General features: G+C 41.8%; 1 protein-coding gene across 4 annotated transcripts in view; it reads left to right on the top strand.

Annotated features, from left to right (window-relative positions):
* The first annotated feature begins 911 nt into the window (after window positions 1-911).
* myo1g (myosin IG) overlaps window positions 912-13,771 on the top strand; it is a 419,914-nt gene continuing 407,054 nt past the window's right edge. For 3 of the 4 annotated variants that reach the window (XR_013934045.1, XR_013934046.1, XM_080442178.1), the window contains exons 1-12: window positions 912-1,121; window positions 2,997-3,205; window positions 6,559-6,652; window positions 7,035-7,200; window positions 9,246-9,299; window positions 9,822-9,917; window positions 10,065-10,181; window positions 10,420-10,626; window positions 10,854-10,999; window positions 11,882-11,996; window positions 12,877-13,047; window positions 13,203-13,273. Coding sequence is in view for 1 of the 4 variants with exons in the window: in XM_080442178.1 (XP_080298304.1) it covers window positions 1,027-1,121; window positions 2,997-3,205; window positions 6,559-6,652; window positions 7,035-7,200; window positions 9,246-9,299; window positions 9,822-9,917; window positions 10,065-10,181; window positions 10,420-10,626; window positions 10,854-10,999; window positions 11,882-11,996; window positions 12,877-13,047; window positions 13,203-13,273 (1,541 nt within the window). In the remaining 3 variants the exon portion in view is untranslated. The remainder of the gene's footprint in view (window positions 1,122-2,996; window positions 3,206-6,558; window positions 6,653-7,034; window positions 7,201-9,245; window positions 9,300-9,821; window positions 9,918-10,064; window positions 10,182-10,419; window positions 10,627-10,853; window positions 11,000-11,881; window positions 11,997-12,876; window positions 13,048-13,202; window positions 13,274-13,771) is intronic. The other variant, XR_013934047.1, reaches the window with a different exon arrangement.

Genomic DNA, 13,771 nt, shown 5'->3' with positions numbered 1-13,771 from the left:
AGTCATATTTTGAGCTGGACTGCTCGGCCTGTTTTGGGAAAGATAAGCACTCACTGTTGAAACATTGGAGGACCATGCCCCAGCATGTGGTGATAGGGCCAAAAACATATCCTCTGGGTGATTTGTCTAACTCTTCATTTTAAAAGAAGAAATCAGATGTATGGAGATGTAGAGGCAAAACTAACAATAGTAGTGTTGCGGAATTGAAACCAGACAGTACACTACCACGTGGTCTTGTGCTATTGAATCATTTTACTCTTAACTGTTAGTGCATTGAGCTCCAGCATACTGTCAGTTTAAACCTTGAATTGAGGGTAAATGCTAAGTGAAATTATGTATGCTCAACGCTGACTGTAAGACAGGATATGCCATGATCCTCTTGGAGTAAGGGCGATTTAGTGCCCACAATTACAAGGTCTTCCAAGGCTGTGTCACAAATGTCTCACAGTTATAACATTGGGAAATCAAATTAAAAATGAAGGAGGAACGATGCAGAATATGCACACAAAGGAAGACACTGACGGAAAGTGAGCAGGAAAAGTTTGACATTGTGATCAGGTTTCTCACCACGATAAGTTCAGCAACGGCTCTGAAACTCAGAGGCCCTCACAGCTGTGTGGCAGGAAGAGAGTCAGGGAGGAGGATGCAGAAGTGGTGTATGGGTTTAATGATAGTTCTAGCTGTATATATAGATGAGCACGAGCACGCGTATGTATGTGCGCAAGAGCACACACGCATACACACACACACACACACACACACACTCACACACACACACACACACACAGACTGACTGACAGGATGACGTGCTGTAGCATGTAGACCACAGCCCTCAGTGACTCGACGAAGCACACCCTACAATCCACAAAAAGAACATAGCCACACCCACTGCCAGACACAGACATAAACTGTGCCTTCACTACCGGGCCCCAGAAGTCTACACTTCTCTTTCTTCTCTTGTCAGTTGCTTTCCTTCCTCTCTCTGTCTGGCTTGGTGGGTGTGAGTGGACTGATTTGTCTTCAGGGATGGCGGAGCTCGAGGACCTAGAGTTTGGGAAGTCAGACTTTGTCCTGCTTGATGAAGTGACAATGGAACAGTTTATGGAAAACCTGAAGTTGAGGTAAGGCCTGACATACCCAGAGGGAGGGAGGGAGGGAGGGAGGGAGGGAGAGAGATGGATTAGCAGCTGGATGGCAAAGATGAAAAGGGTAACATTCCATACATGGCCACTGAAGCACAAGGGAAGGTCCTGAATTGTCCTCAGCAAAATGCATATTTTGATTAAATGCTCTGCAGTGAAGGAAGTCAAATTGTGCGATCGATATAAGTTGTGATATACATTTTCATGGTTTTATTCTGAAAGGGAAGGCAGTTGGAAAGTGCTAACCGCTCTCCTGAAACTATTAAACATCATAACTTGAATCACATCACATGGTGAAATGTTCTTGACCATTTAAGCACTTCCTCCAAGATAGTAATTGAGGAAGTGAGTGCACTGAGTGAGATGGGGAAACATCAAAGTTATATATGTTTGAGTCATTTCCACGTTGACTGTCTTTACCGCTTTTTTGTGTTGCTACGATACAAACCAGTGTTTGCTTTGACCACCATAGAAACAAAATATTGCATATAGCTATTATTGCATATAATCAGAACTCATTAGTCCTGTTGAAAACTGTTAGTTTCCCCCCTTTCTTCAGTTTTGTTATTATTGTGTTTTGATGTGGGTTATGACTGAATCAGGTGACTTTTTCACCATTTTAAATTCAAAATTAAATTCAAAGTTCTCATAATAAGAAGCAAGGAGAAGAGTAAGACACATACTGTAAATACCCAGTTATATGTAACACTTGTTTGAGAGGATGTCAATATAGCAATAATAATAATAATAGTTATTATAATAATAACAACAACAACAATTATTATTATATTAGCCTTTCAGCTATTGACAGCAAACTTCCAATGTAAAAACTTGTTTTATATTATTTACAGCTGTGGTTTGATATTACAATGGTTTATGGCTTGGCAAACGGCTTTTTGACTGTTCTAGTTTTCTCCTCCTGATCAGGCTTGTCTAATGGGAAAGTTTAAACAGGTTATATTCATAGCAGTGCCTGAAATATAACATATACAATGTATCTTATTACCAACCATACTAAACTGCTAAGGTCTGTGATGTACTTCCATATTTCCCAATGGCTCTTTGCCTCTGGTATATTTCTGGATTTGTCAAGTCACTGCCAAACTGTGTGTTTTTTTTAAAAATCCTAAATCAATTTGAAATTTTGACTATTTTGTTCATTAATCCAGGGCAGATGATAATCTTTTTCATAAGCACTAGCCTATAGCTTTCGTAGCGCTTGGACTCAGTGAATTAGTACTGAATATAACTTTGAGTTTGACCAATTCTTAAACCCTGCATCTTTCAGCGTTGTCCCATCTCATGAAACTATAACAAGATGTACAAGCCAAGGTTGAGGAAGCAACCACATTGAACCACATAAAATACACTTCCTGCTTTCCATACTCTCTTGCATCACTTCCTGTCATGGTCGGCATATGAGTGATAGCTGCATGTTCTCTCTGAAAATGTGTTACATTTACTGTAGCTCGAGGGTATTTTGATGGGTGTTGTCATTTTAATGGGTGTTCACTTCAGTGGGACCCTTTGACACTGAGGTGTGTGTAGTGGTTAAAGATTTTCTGTTTTTGGTGGTATGTATGGCTGTGTAGAAATTCTCTGTATTGCCTCTGACAATAAATCAACCACCGGGCATGCCATGTCTATACTTAATCTAACCTTAACCTCACCAAACCCTTGCCTAATCGTATTCTTAACTATACTGACAGTGCCTTAATTTACATTCAATTGGTCCATTTATTTCCTGATTGATGCAGTATGAAGATTCAAATCTTTGTTCAATGCCATAAATGTAATAATGAATTTTACATGCATGCATGCGTAAAAAAAGTATTTTCTTTTATCTATGGTCAGGTTTGAGAAAGGCCGTATCTACACCTTCATTGGAGAAGTGGTGGTCTCAGTCAACCCATACAGAGAGCTGGACATTTATGGAAGAGATGCCATTGATGCCTACCGTGGACGGGAGCTGTATGAAAACCCACCACACCTCTACGCAGTTGCTGATGCTGCTTACAAGGCCATGAAGAGACGAGCTAAAGACACCTGCATTGTCATTTCAGGTAAGTCTTGTTCATTCTCTTTTAAAGGCAAATGTGCTTCGGCGGCGATGCAGAAGAATTATGAACAAATGCCACCCTTTCAACATTACCCTATTATAGCGCCACCTGGAGGCAGACTTTTGCACCAAATTCTTTTTATATTACTCCTACAATCTTTGTCCAAAGATCATGCAAATCGGTACATGTTATCTCTTTAGTCAAGTGATCAAGACGGATCCGTCTGATCCGTCCGATTTTTCACATTCCAGCCTGATTGGCGAATTGCGAACATTGCTGGCCCACACTAACCTGTCCTGGCGGAGACCTGTGCTCTGAGGAGCACTTTTTCTAGTTATGGTTCAGCTCGTCCTGAAGCAGCTACAGTATAACTATGATCTGAGCCATGTGCTCCTGGCAGAACTACCGTACCACCGACCGAGTGTTATTGTACTTCTCCCCATAATATCATGTACATTAAAGCATAACCATCACCACCTAGAATATTGTCTCGACTCCTATTGCCTCATCAATTACTGATTGAGCCAGAATTCCACGACAGCGACAAAGTAAGACATAATGCTCGATGAGCTTCAACAAAGCCCAAATCGAGCATTGCGATAGTTCAGGCAGGCATGGCAGTCAGGCAGTTCTCCACGCTCAGCTCACACAATCTCCCTTCATTCTCATTCATTAATAAGTTAATACATACATACACCCGCAGCAGTCAGACAGTTCTCCACATTCAGCCTCACTCAATCTCCCTTCATTTTCATTCATTAATACTTTAATACAGACTGTACATACACCCACAGCAGTCAGACAGTTCCCCACCTTCAGCCTCACTCAATCTCCCTTCATTCTCATTTGCTAACAAGCTAACACACATGCCTTAATCCTAATTGTTCATTCTAGGCGGTCTTTTTAAGCAGAACACTATTCACTCTTCATACTACTGTACTACATGCTCAGAATTTGGTCACAGCACCGTCCCTGCAGCCTGTCAGTGATGATCAAACTCCCTCCACCTCCCCGGCCTCCTCCATGTGGCATTCAGTTCTTCACAACATTAAATGTTTGATTCTGTGGATTGTATGATGTTACATCTGTATATCTTAACTTATGCCCTTGAACGGTTACATTTTATGTTCATGCAATAAACTGCTTCAAGGGGGGGGTAGTGATTTCAGATTCTGTGTCATGCTTGCGCAGATAATCTGTAGTATCACAGGAGCAGAGTAGACACCACCAAACTGAATGCAATAGCATTGCAATAGATGTTTAATTCTGATGAAAGTGTCTGACTGAAATCTCAAAAGAAAAAGGGGGGGGGGACCAAAAATCCTTGACTATGACTAAAGGGGAGTGAAAAACCTTGACTCTATGACTAATGGGGAGTGAAAATATGTTTGTTTTGCATTTCATACTTGTGTGATGTGTAGGAGCGTCTTGCCTGCAATGTGAGCATCCAACGGCATTTCAGCTTCTATGTTTCGCGCTGTGCTTTTAATGATGAAGCCAGTGTCTTCATGCATGGTGTTGTTAACCGCATGAACCCTAGCGTCCCTCTTCTTGGGTGAAGATTCATAAAATAACGGACCTTCAAGCTCACAACACATTGCAAAGAGGCATGTTGTGAGCTTGTAGATTGGCTATTTTCGGTGAAGAAATCTGGTGTAGTATAGAGGGGAAAAAGGAGGGTGCCTAATTTAGACCGCTGGGTGACTCCAGTCAATGAAGTATAGTGGTTAATATATATGTCACAGGGAAATTGGCATTCCAGGGAAATTGAAAGGGGAGCGCTTGTTTTTAGGCGCGGGGCTGCGAGGCGGGGCTTTGATGCGAGGACGAGAACGACAACAACTGTATAGAAACCAGGAAGCCTCAGTAGCGCACTTTGATAATCATTGGACTCCCCATGACCGGCTGATGGTCTGCTAGTCGACTAAGCGCTGTCCGAGTTATGTACCGATAGGCACAGAATCGTAAATGATGTTGTGGGGACTGCGTTTTCCCCAACTGCCACTCACTGCACTAACATAGCCCGCCAGCCCCGCCCCCTTGTGCTTCAACTGCATGGAATAAGGCTGTTCGCGGGTGTGTGTGCGCGCACGTGCATGCGTGCTCGTTTGTGCGCGTGTGCATGCGTGCGTGTGTGGTGTGGGGCTCATGTCTGGCTTGCATTGCCCTCTAGCGTTGGTTCTACAGAATTGCCTGGGGGCGGTGAAAACAAGCGCTCCCCTTTCAATTTCCCTGGAATGCCAATTTCCCTGTAACATATATATATAGTTATAATCAGAAGCCTAATGGTTTACTTTCACAGTCTAACAGTCTAACTCTAATAACAAGCACACCTACAGTAAGTAGTGTGTGTCCTAAAAGTGTGTGTCCTCCCAGAGGCATGCTGGAAGCCCTTCTCAGTCACATTGGCAACTGGTAACAATCATACAGTAAATCAAGCTTTAATCTTGGCCTCCAACCTGCATGACTGGTTTGATATGTTCTCATAGTAAACACATGTTATAGTTTGTCTGAGGTGTTCGTGTTCACCTGCCTCCTGTAATAAAACACCCAATGATGGGTTTTGAACTCTACCTTGCCTGGCTGTCCTGCGTTTGGGTTCTCACCACACCACCATGTGACACTCTGTGTGAATGTTTGCCTCTGCTCAAATGTCTACTTGAGTGAGATCTTATTGCTCCTAATTTTCTCCACTATATTCATGGCTCTTTCAGACAGTGTTTGTTATACTCACCCCAAAGTATTAACTTATTGAAATGTAATTCTACTGTCATACAGTAGCACTTGATTGTTGTTAAATGTAATAAATAGAAACGTATTAATATAATTGAACAGTCTGAAATAAATGCGTAAACGCAGCGCACAACGCATGACAAACATGAAGCAGATCTTAAGCAGATGTATGTGCTATGGAAAAAGGGTGTGTCTTAGATGGAATTTAAAAGTGTTGATAGAAGGGTAAGACCTAATAGAACGGGATAAACTGTTTTAAAGTCATTTGCACTTGACCTTTATGAATGTATAGAGACTTTGGATCTTTTTTGTTTCTGTGCTGTTTCTGTACTTTAAGTAGTTTTTATGTAGCCTATCCCAGGAGGAAAACAATAAGTTGTTGCTAACACTATCTTGGATAAACAAAAATACAATTAAGGGAAATGTAGCATGAAAGAACTTAGTGAAATTTATTAAACGTTCCCCAAATTTAAGTGACAGGCAATTGAGTACAGCCACCGCATTGATGTGTACGTTTCCATGCGTTATGAATAGGAGATTGAGACTATCGTTGTGTGTTTTACCATTGCCATAATTTGCCTCCGTTTACCAGTACCACGCCTATCTGTGTTGTTTTGTTCCAGGTGAGAGTGGAGCAGGAAAGACAGAGGCCAGCAAGTACATCATGCAGTACATAGCAGCCATCACCAACCCCAACCAGAGGGCAGAGGTAGAGAGGTAAGTAATACTGAGGATTAGGAAACTATGATGTTTGGGTGGAGTTCAGTGGTACAGCTGGTCTATGACTCAAGGGGTGCCAGTGGCTCAGGAGCAGCCACCTGGGAATCTGAAGGTTCCCCGGTTCGAGCCCCTCCCAGCCGCACCTCAAAGTGTCCTTGAGCAGCACACTGAACCTGCACAACAGCCTCAAAAGTTATTAAATGCTGTTTTTTTTAATTCTCGAGTTCAATTCACATCAATCATTGGGACTGTTTGATGAGAGTTTGTTGGAGGGTTTGACATTACCATCCATCATTTCACTATATGCTCTATCTCTCGCTCCCCCTGTGGACGTGGCCCACATCTTTCCATCACGGTCACCGGCGCTGTCATAAATCAGTGTGAAGAACGTGCTGCTGAAGTCCAACTGTGTGCTGGAGGCATTTGGGAACGCCAAAACGAATAGAAATGACAACTCCAGTCGCTTCGGCAAGTACATGGACATCAACTTCAACTTCAACGGTGACCCCACCGGTGGACACATCAACAACTACCTGCTAGAGAAGGTGAGGGCTCAGTGGGGGTGGCATTCAGCCTGCTAGCTGTGTGTCACATAGATCAGTGGTTCCTTTTCATATCAAGGACCCCCAAAATGATATGTATTTGGCTGGGGACCCCCATGTCAAACATATTTTGTGCCAGGGATTTTTCAAAAATAGCAGATCTACAAGCTCATGAGCGCTATGAGCTTGTATATCTGCTATTTTTGAATAGCCAAAGTATAAAATATGGTTAGAGCGGTTAAAATGATTGTGTTGCTATATTAACTAATTTTGCTGGGGACCCCCTGGTACCCCCCCCCCAAGGACCCCTGGGAACCAATGACATGGATAGACCATTGTTTCCCAATCTGGGGTATGGACCCTCCTTGGTGGGGGGGGGGGGGGGGGGGGCAAAGAACACAGGGTCACGTGAGGCCTTGTCTGTTTAGAGGTAGTACAACATTTTAAACATGTTGCACAAAATCATAACTTGCTTTCATCCACTGTCTGTCTGTACTGTAAATTCGTACAGAATCTATTATCCTGTAATGCAACATCAGTGTGAAGCACAGTAATAATAACATTAGCGAAAATAGCAGATCTACACAACGCGTCACAACACGATGGGAGCTTATAGATCAACTATTTTTGCTATTCGTTGTACGAGAAGTATACTGTAGTTTAAGTGGTTAACATTTCTGAAAAACAGCTACCCCAGAGCTAAGGTCTCATCAGTTTTTGTCAGCTGTAAGAAGCTCAAAGGAAAAAAGGTTTGGGATTGGGAGCCACTGACATAGACCTAGTTCTGATGGCAGGTGTTTGTACATGTTTCATCACCTGTGTCCCATGACATCAGCTTTTTTCCTGTTTTTATTCACTGTCATAATAAAGCACACAACAATATTTTAGAAAATGTAAATAGAATGACATTAAGATTCAGAAGGTAGACACTAGCTCTCCACTGCCGTTACAGAGAAAACCCAGAGGAATGAGGTTGTTTTATTAATATTAAGCCAGAATTTGCCTAAAATAACCTAATTTAATTTGTGACGAATATGAATGTTTAATGACAGAAGTGAGAGTCCATGAATAGATGTTCCTGTGAACCTGCTTTGCCATCGTTTGGCGTTAATGAATAGCTCACCTGGTATATATTATCACCCACATGATGATACTGTTTTTATCCCCAATGTGAGAGAACTTGTCTAACTGATGTTTTTTTAATATATTTTTTATTTATTGAAAAAAGCATGTGGTGTAGTCAGACATTAAGGCTAAAAGGATAATACAAAAAAGTCCTGGGGACTTATTTCCATTGTGGTCCTATATGTATGGTGCTGTGATCCATTCACAGTGAGCAGAAATAACTACAATAGGCTACTGTTTGCACCCTAACCTTGCTCCTCTGACTATTTTTGCTACTGTACTTATTGCTTATTTAGATGTATGATAGTTCAGTCAGGACAACTTCCTAATTGAATTGAAATATTTTAATGAATATAAAATGAGTAATATATATTTTTTGGTTTGGCTATGAAAGGATCTGCTTTTAGCATACAGTACAGTAAAAGCAGGGGTGGTGGATGGTGAGCAACAATTCCTAGAAAGGCACCAGCAGCGTCAGAATGTTCAGACAACACAACAAACAAGAAAACGAACAATGCAAACTTCCCCATTTAAATTGGCCGCTCTCATAGTGAAGTGTGAATGAGATTGGTTGAGAATAGAAGCGTAAAGTGTGCGGTCAATAATGGTTGACCGCACGCAACTGCGTGAGAGAAGAGTTTCCTGACTGAACTTTCTCAGCGCATTTCATGCAAAAAGCTACGTTTTTCAGATGTATGTTGACAGTGACTGCGAGGGCCCTCAATTGACAGGGGCCCTAAAAATGTCATGGGTTAATGTTTTATGTGTTGATATCTACTCAGTTACCTGAACTTTCTTTAAATAGCGGTACAAAAGCACAGGTTCTTAAAAGAATGTCTCCAAAAACAATATGCTTCACTTCCTTCCGGTGGTCAATTATGGTTTATTGCTCACAATAATAATGATATGTTTTCCCTTGCCAGTCTAGGGTGATCCACCAGCAAGAGGGGGAGAGGAACTTCCATTCATTCTATCAGGTAGACACTAATACAAATGTTCAAGTTTAAACATGCTCAAACTCTTTCTTGTGTTAATAATGCTTGTTCTGCTTGAACTCTAGCATCCCTATATTCTGGGAGAACGTTCGCCGAAAATATCTGAACCACAAGTTTACTTGCAACGTGTCTCACAAGCTCACAATGCTTGTGAGAAAATAGCTGAACCACAAGTTTACAACGTGTCTCACAAGCTCACAATGCTTGTGAGAAAATAGCTTATCTACAAGCCTGGTTTGTCGATCTGCTATTTCCCGTTAAGAGATTAAGAGTAGAGGGAAAATGAGGAAGAAGGCTTTACTGATGAAATTCATCCATGTAAATACAAGAAAAATGACCTGACTGCAAGTGCTGTCCTTCTCATTTGAAGAGAAACTGACACAAGTGGGACAATAGAAATATGATATGCCGTAGTTAAAGTTTACTGAGTAAATTTTGACCATATGAGATATATTATTATTCTCATTGCAAACTTAGCCACTATATGACTTTGTGTTTCGACAGTTGTTGCGTGGAGGCTCTGATGAAATGATGGAGTCCTTTCACCTGCAGAATGACCCTGCTGTTTATGTTTATACCAAAGAGGGAGCTGACACCACTGTAAGTTTTATAGCTTTAATCTAATTTTATGTCAATAATATTTATCTTTTATTATCCTTTGGCATTATATATTTGCCTCTTCATTGAAATCTCCTTCTGGATTGATTCCATTCAATCCATGTGTTCAAACACCTCTCTGTCGTTTAGACATCCAGCAATGATCGCTCCAGTCACAAAGCAGTGATGAGTGCTCTGAAGGTGATTGGTTTCTCAGAAGCAGAGATTGATTCCATCTACAGGATCTTGGCCACCATTCTTCTTCTGGTAGGTTATATCGCTGTTGATTAACCACTGTCTTGAACCCTATCTGTACTTGGTTTCTGCTATTTTCAAGGAATGTTCGCCTATTGTTGCATGCCCAGAATAGGCTAGGGTTCATGTGGTTTAAAAACCATTAAACAAATGTGAATGAATGTTTACAAATGATATGACACTGTCACAGTATGTGCTCGTGTACAGTAAAATTGTGATCTTGTGTCTAATGATGCTTGTACTTTTTCAGGGTAATATTCAGTTTGAGTGTGATGGTGAGAGTGTCCAGGTGGTGGGGCTAGAGGCTGTGACGCACATCGCTAAGCTGACCACCACAGAGTCAGATACTGTCAGTAAGAGCCTGCTGTACCGCACTGTGGCCACCGGGGGTGGCGAAATTATAGAGAAGGGACACACGCAACAGGATGCCTGCTCTGGGAGGGATGCTTTTGTCAAGGTGTTATCAAATAAGATCATGTTATTTCTCATCACAACCTATGGCTAATACACAACTTGTATACCGAACCTGTTAGCTGTTGAATTGATTGTTTTTAAATCAGGCTCCCTGCCTGAGGTAAACTGTGTTAACATCATCATTCTCCCACACTTTGCTTGTATCTAATTTTCTCACTTGTCACTTTCACTTAATATCCCCTCCCTCCCCCCTTCGTTTCGGCACTGCAGGCTCTCTACGAGAGACTTTTTGCCTGGATTGTGGGTCGTATCAACAGTGTTATTGAAGTTAAAGACTACAACCCACTGCTTGATGGGAAAAACACTGTCATCGGGGTCCTGGATATCTATGGCTTTGAGATCTTTGATAACAACAGGTTGGCCTCTGCTGTCCCTCATCATTTCACCTAAATGCATGTACATTATATTACATTATATAACATCTATCAGTGGTTCTCAGTTCCAGTCCTGGGACCCAGAGTAGAGTACTGTTGGCTTTGGTCCTTGCCATTTTAGGACACTAAGGACATGCAACTGGGTCAAGTTAAGAATCACTAGTATTATATATTTTCAATATTTGTGCCCCAGATGTTAGATATATCTAATCATCGACTTTGTTCATTGCTTGTGTTTTTTGGCCCAAGAAAGTCTTTTCTTCTCTTCTTCAAATAAACTTTGAAGGCTTGATATGCGCAGTCTGAACAGTTGATGTTGAGATGTGTCTGTTACTGTACTTGGACTCAGTGAAGCATTTATTTGGACTGTAATCTGAGGTCCAGTTAATTGGCAATTTCTGTGGCTAGTAACTCGAATAAACTTGCAGCAGAGGTAACTCTGGGTCTTCCTTTCCTATGGTAATACCCATGAGAACCACTTTCTTCATAGTGCTTGATGGGTTTTGCGACTGCACTTGAAGAAACTTGAAGAAAAGTTATTGACATTTTCCAAATTGACTGACCTTCATTCGCAATGATGGACTGTCATTCCTCTTTGTTTAGTTGAGTTAGTTTAGTCTTTTACCTAATAGGGCTACAGTATGTCAACTTCACAACAGAATGTCACAAACATTTTAGAAGGAAAGAAAAATAATTCTAAGAGTGTGCAAAGCTGACATCAATACAAATGGTGGCCACTTAAAAGAATATCAAATGTTGATTTGTTTAACACATTTCTGTTTACTAATTCATGTATTAGTTATGTATAAATAGAATGAGATGATATTGCTCGCTAATGGCTTTTTTCCCCGTGTTGTTGGCCAGTTTCGAACAGTTCTGCATCAACTACTGTAATGAGAAGCTCCAGCAGCTCTTCATAGAGCTGATCCTCTGTCAGGAGCAGAGTGAATACCAGAGAGAGGGCATCACTTGGCAACATGTGGGTGCACACAGATACAGACATAAACGCACGTACAGTATATAATCACAATCACATGCAATGAAGTGAAACATGCATGTAAATACTCAAACACAGTGCAGCTGGTATCAATTTACCCTTAGCCAATATGATGAGAAATCAGTCCATTTCCCAAGCATACCATTTGAAACCTATCTTCATATAATTGGCTCTCACTAATGCTCATTATGCTCAACATGGCACCATTTCTGTCTACTGCCTACCAGTGCCAGTGACATCACTGTTGCATTTTTATTAATGAAAGAGCAATGGCTTCTATTTCAGCATGCTAAGTTTTAAGGAAGAGAAAGGTTGTAGTTCCTATTAGTTTGCAATCCCAATTGATGATGTCATTGGTAGGCTTGTTTCTGAACTGTCCATAGCCCACCAATGAGACGCAGAGGGAAAATTCGTATTGGTGCATTTGACCTCTTTTTATACCCAATTTAGTCGTTATGACAATTATTCCTTCCCACACACATGTGTCGTCACTGCTGTTTTATCCTACTGACTCACCTGCCAGTGGGGAGCCCCCACCGGGAGGACGTAGAGCCTTAATTCCTGCTCCTCCCGCCCAACACTCCCCGCTTACAGGTGACGCCCCAGCCTGTAGGAAAACGTGCGGTGACAGATATCACCCTCCCCGCCCAGCTTACCTCCCCCAAACACGGGCCAACTGTGTACGTATATACTGTAGACGCCCGACAAAGCCGGATGCACCACGGTGGATTTGAAACCGCAACCTCTGCGGTGGTGGGCAGGCACTTTGCCACTGCACCACCCATGCATTGTAATGAGCAATAGCGAGGACCAATTATATGAAGACGGGCTCCTTTAACGTTTTTACGGTGTGTGTGTCCAGATTGACTACTTCAACAACCAGATCATTGTGGATCTGGTGGAGCAGCCACACAAAGGTATCATCTCCATCCTGGATGAAGCTTGCCTCAGCGTAGGCAACGTTACAGACACCGTCTGTCTGGAGAGCATGAACGACAAACTGGCACAACACCCCCATTACACCTCCCGCAAGGTCAGACCAAGAACAGCCTCTGTCGTCTCTTTTGCTTCACATCCCCTTCTCCTTCCCAATTAACTCCTACCGTAGCTCAGCCATGTGTATCTCATTCTATTTTGTGCTGTTTTTTTTCTTCCAATGATCAATTTATGCATTATATTCCCATCCAGCTCAGCCCCACTGACAAAACCATGGAGTTTCAGAAGCATTTCCGTGTCAGGCACTACGCCGGAGATGTCACGTGAGTTGTTTTTTACATTATGTTTTGCTGACTTCATCATTATGTCATCATCAGCCTCAGCCCGGAGGAGAGTTTATGGCAGAACACGTGACAGGCTGCTTTTTTACTATTTGCTGACAAGCAGATGTCATATAATAACATTAGTAAGAGAAGAATAACATGCACTATTGGGGGTGAAAATTATTATAATCCATTAATTCACATGCTGTGTCACGTTCAAATATGTGAAATATTTTGGCCAATATTCAACAATTGTGTATGGGTCTAGTAATGTAGATTAAAACTATTGTAGTGTCACGATCATAGAAGTCTACCGCAGCTGAAATTCATTGTCCTCGATACTCCTAACGGTCACAGTAATACATTGTACTTTTGTGACAAAAGTTCACAAGAGTTCCACAATTGCTATATCAATATCAGTTGAACACAGAGAGCTTGTGCTCTCTCTCTCAGACGCGCGTGCCCCACACACACACACACACACACACACACACACAC

The sequence above is a fragment of the Gymnoscopelus braueri genome (assembly GCF_963280865.1).
Source record: "Gymnoscopelus braueri genome assembly, chromosome: 11".
Lineage (NCBI taxonomy): Eukaryota > Metazoa > Chordata > Actinopteri > Myctophiformes > Myctophidae > Gymnoscopelus > Gymnoscopelus braueri.
This window is presented reverse-complemented; position numbering and strand designations above follow the sequence as displayed.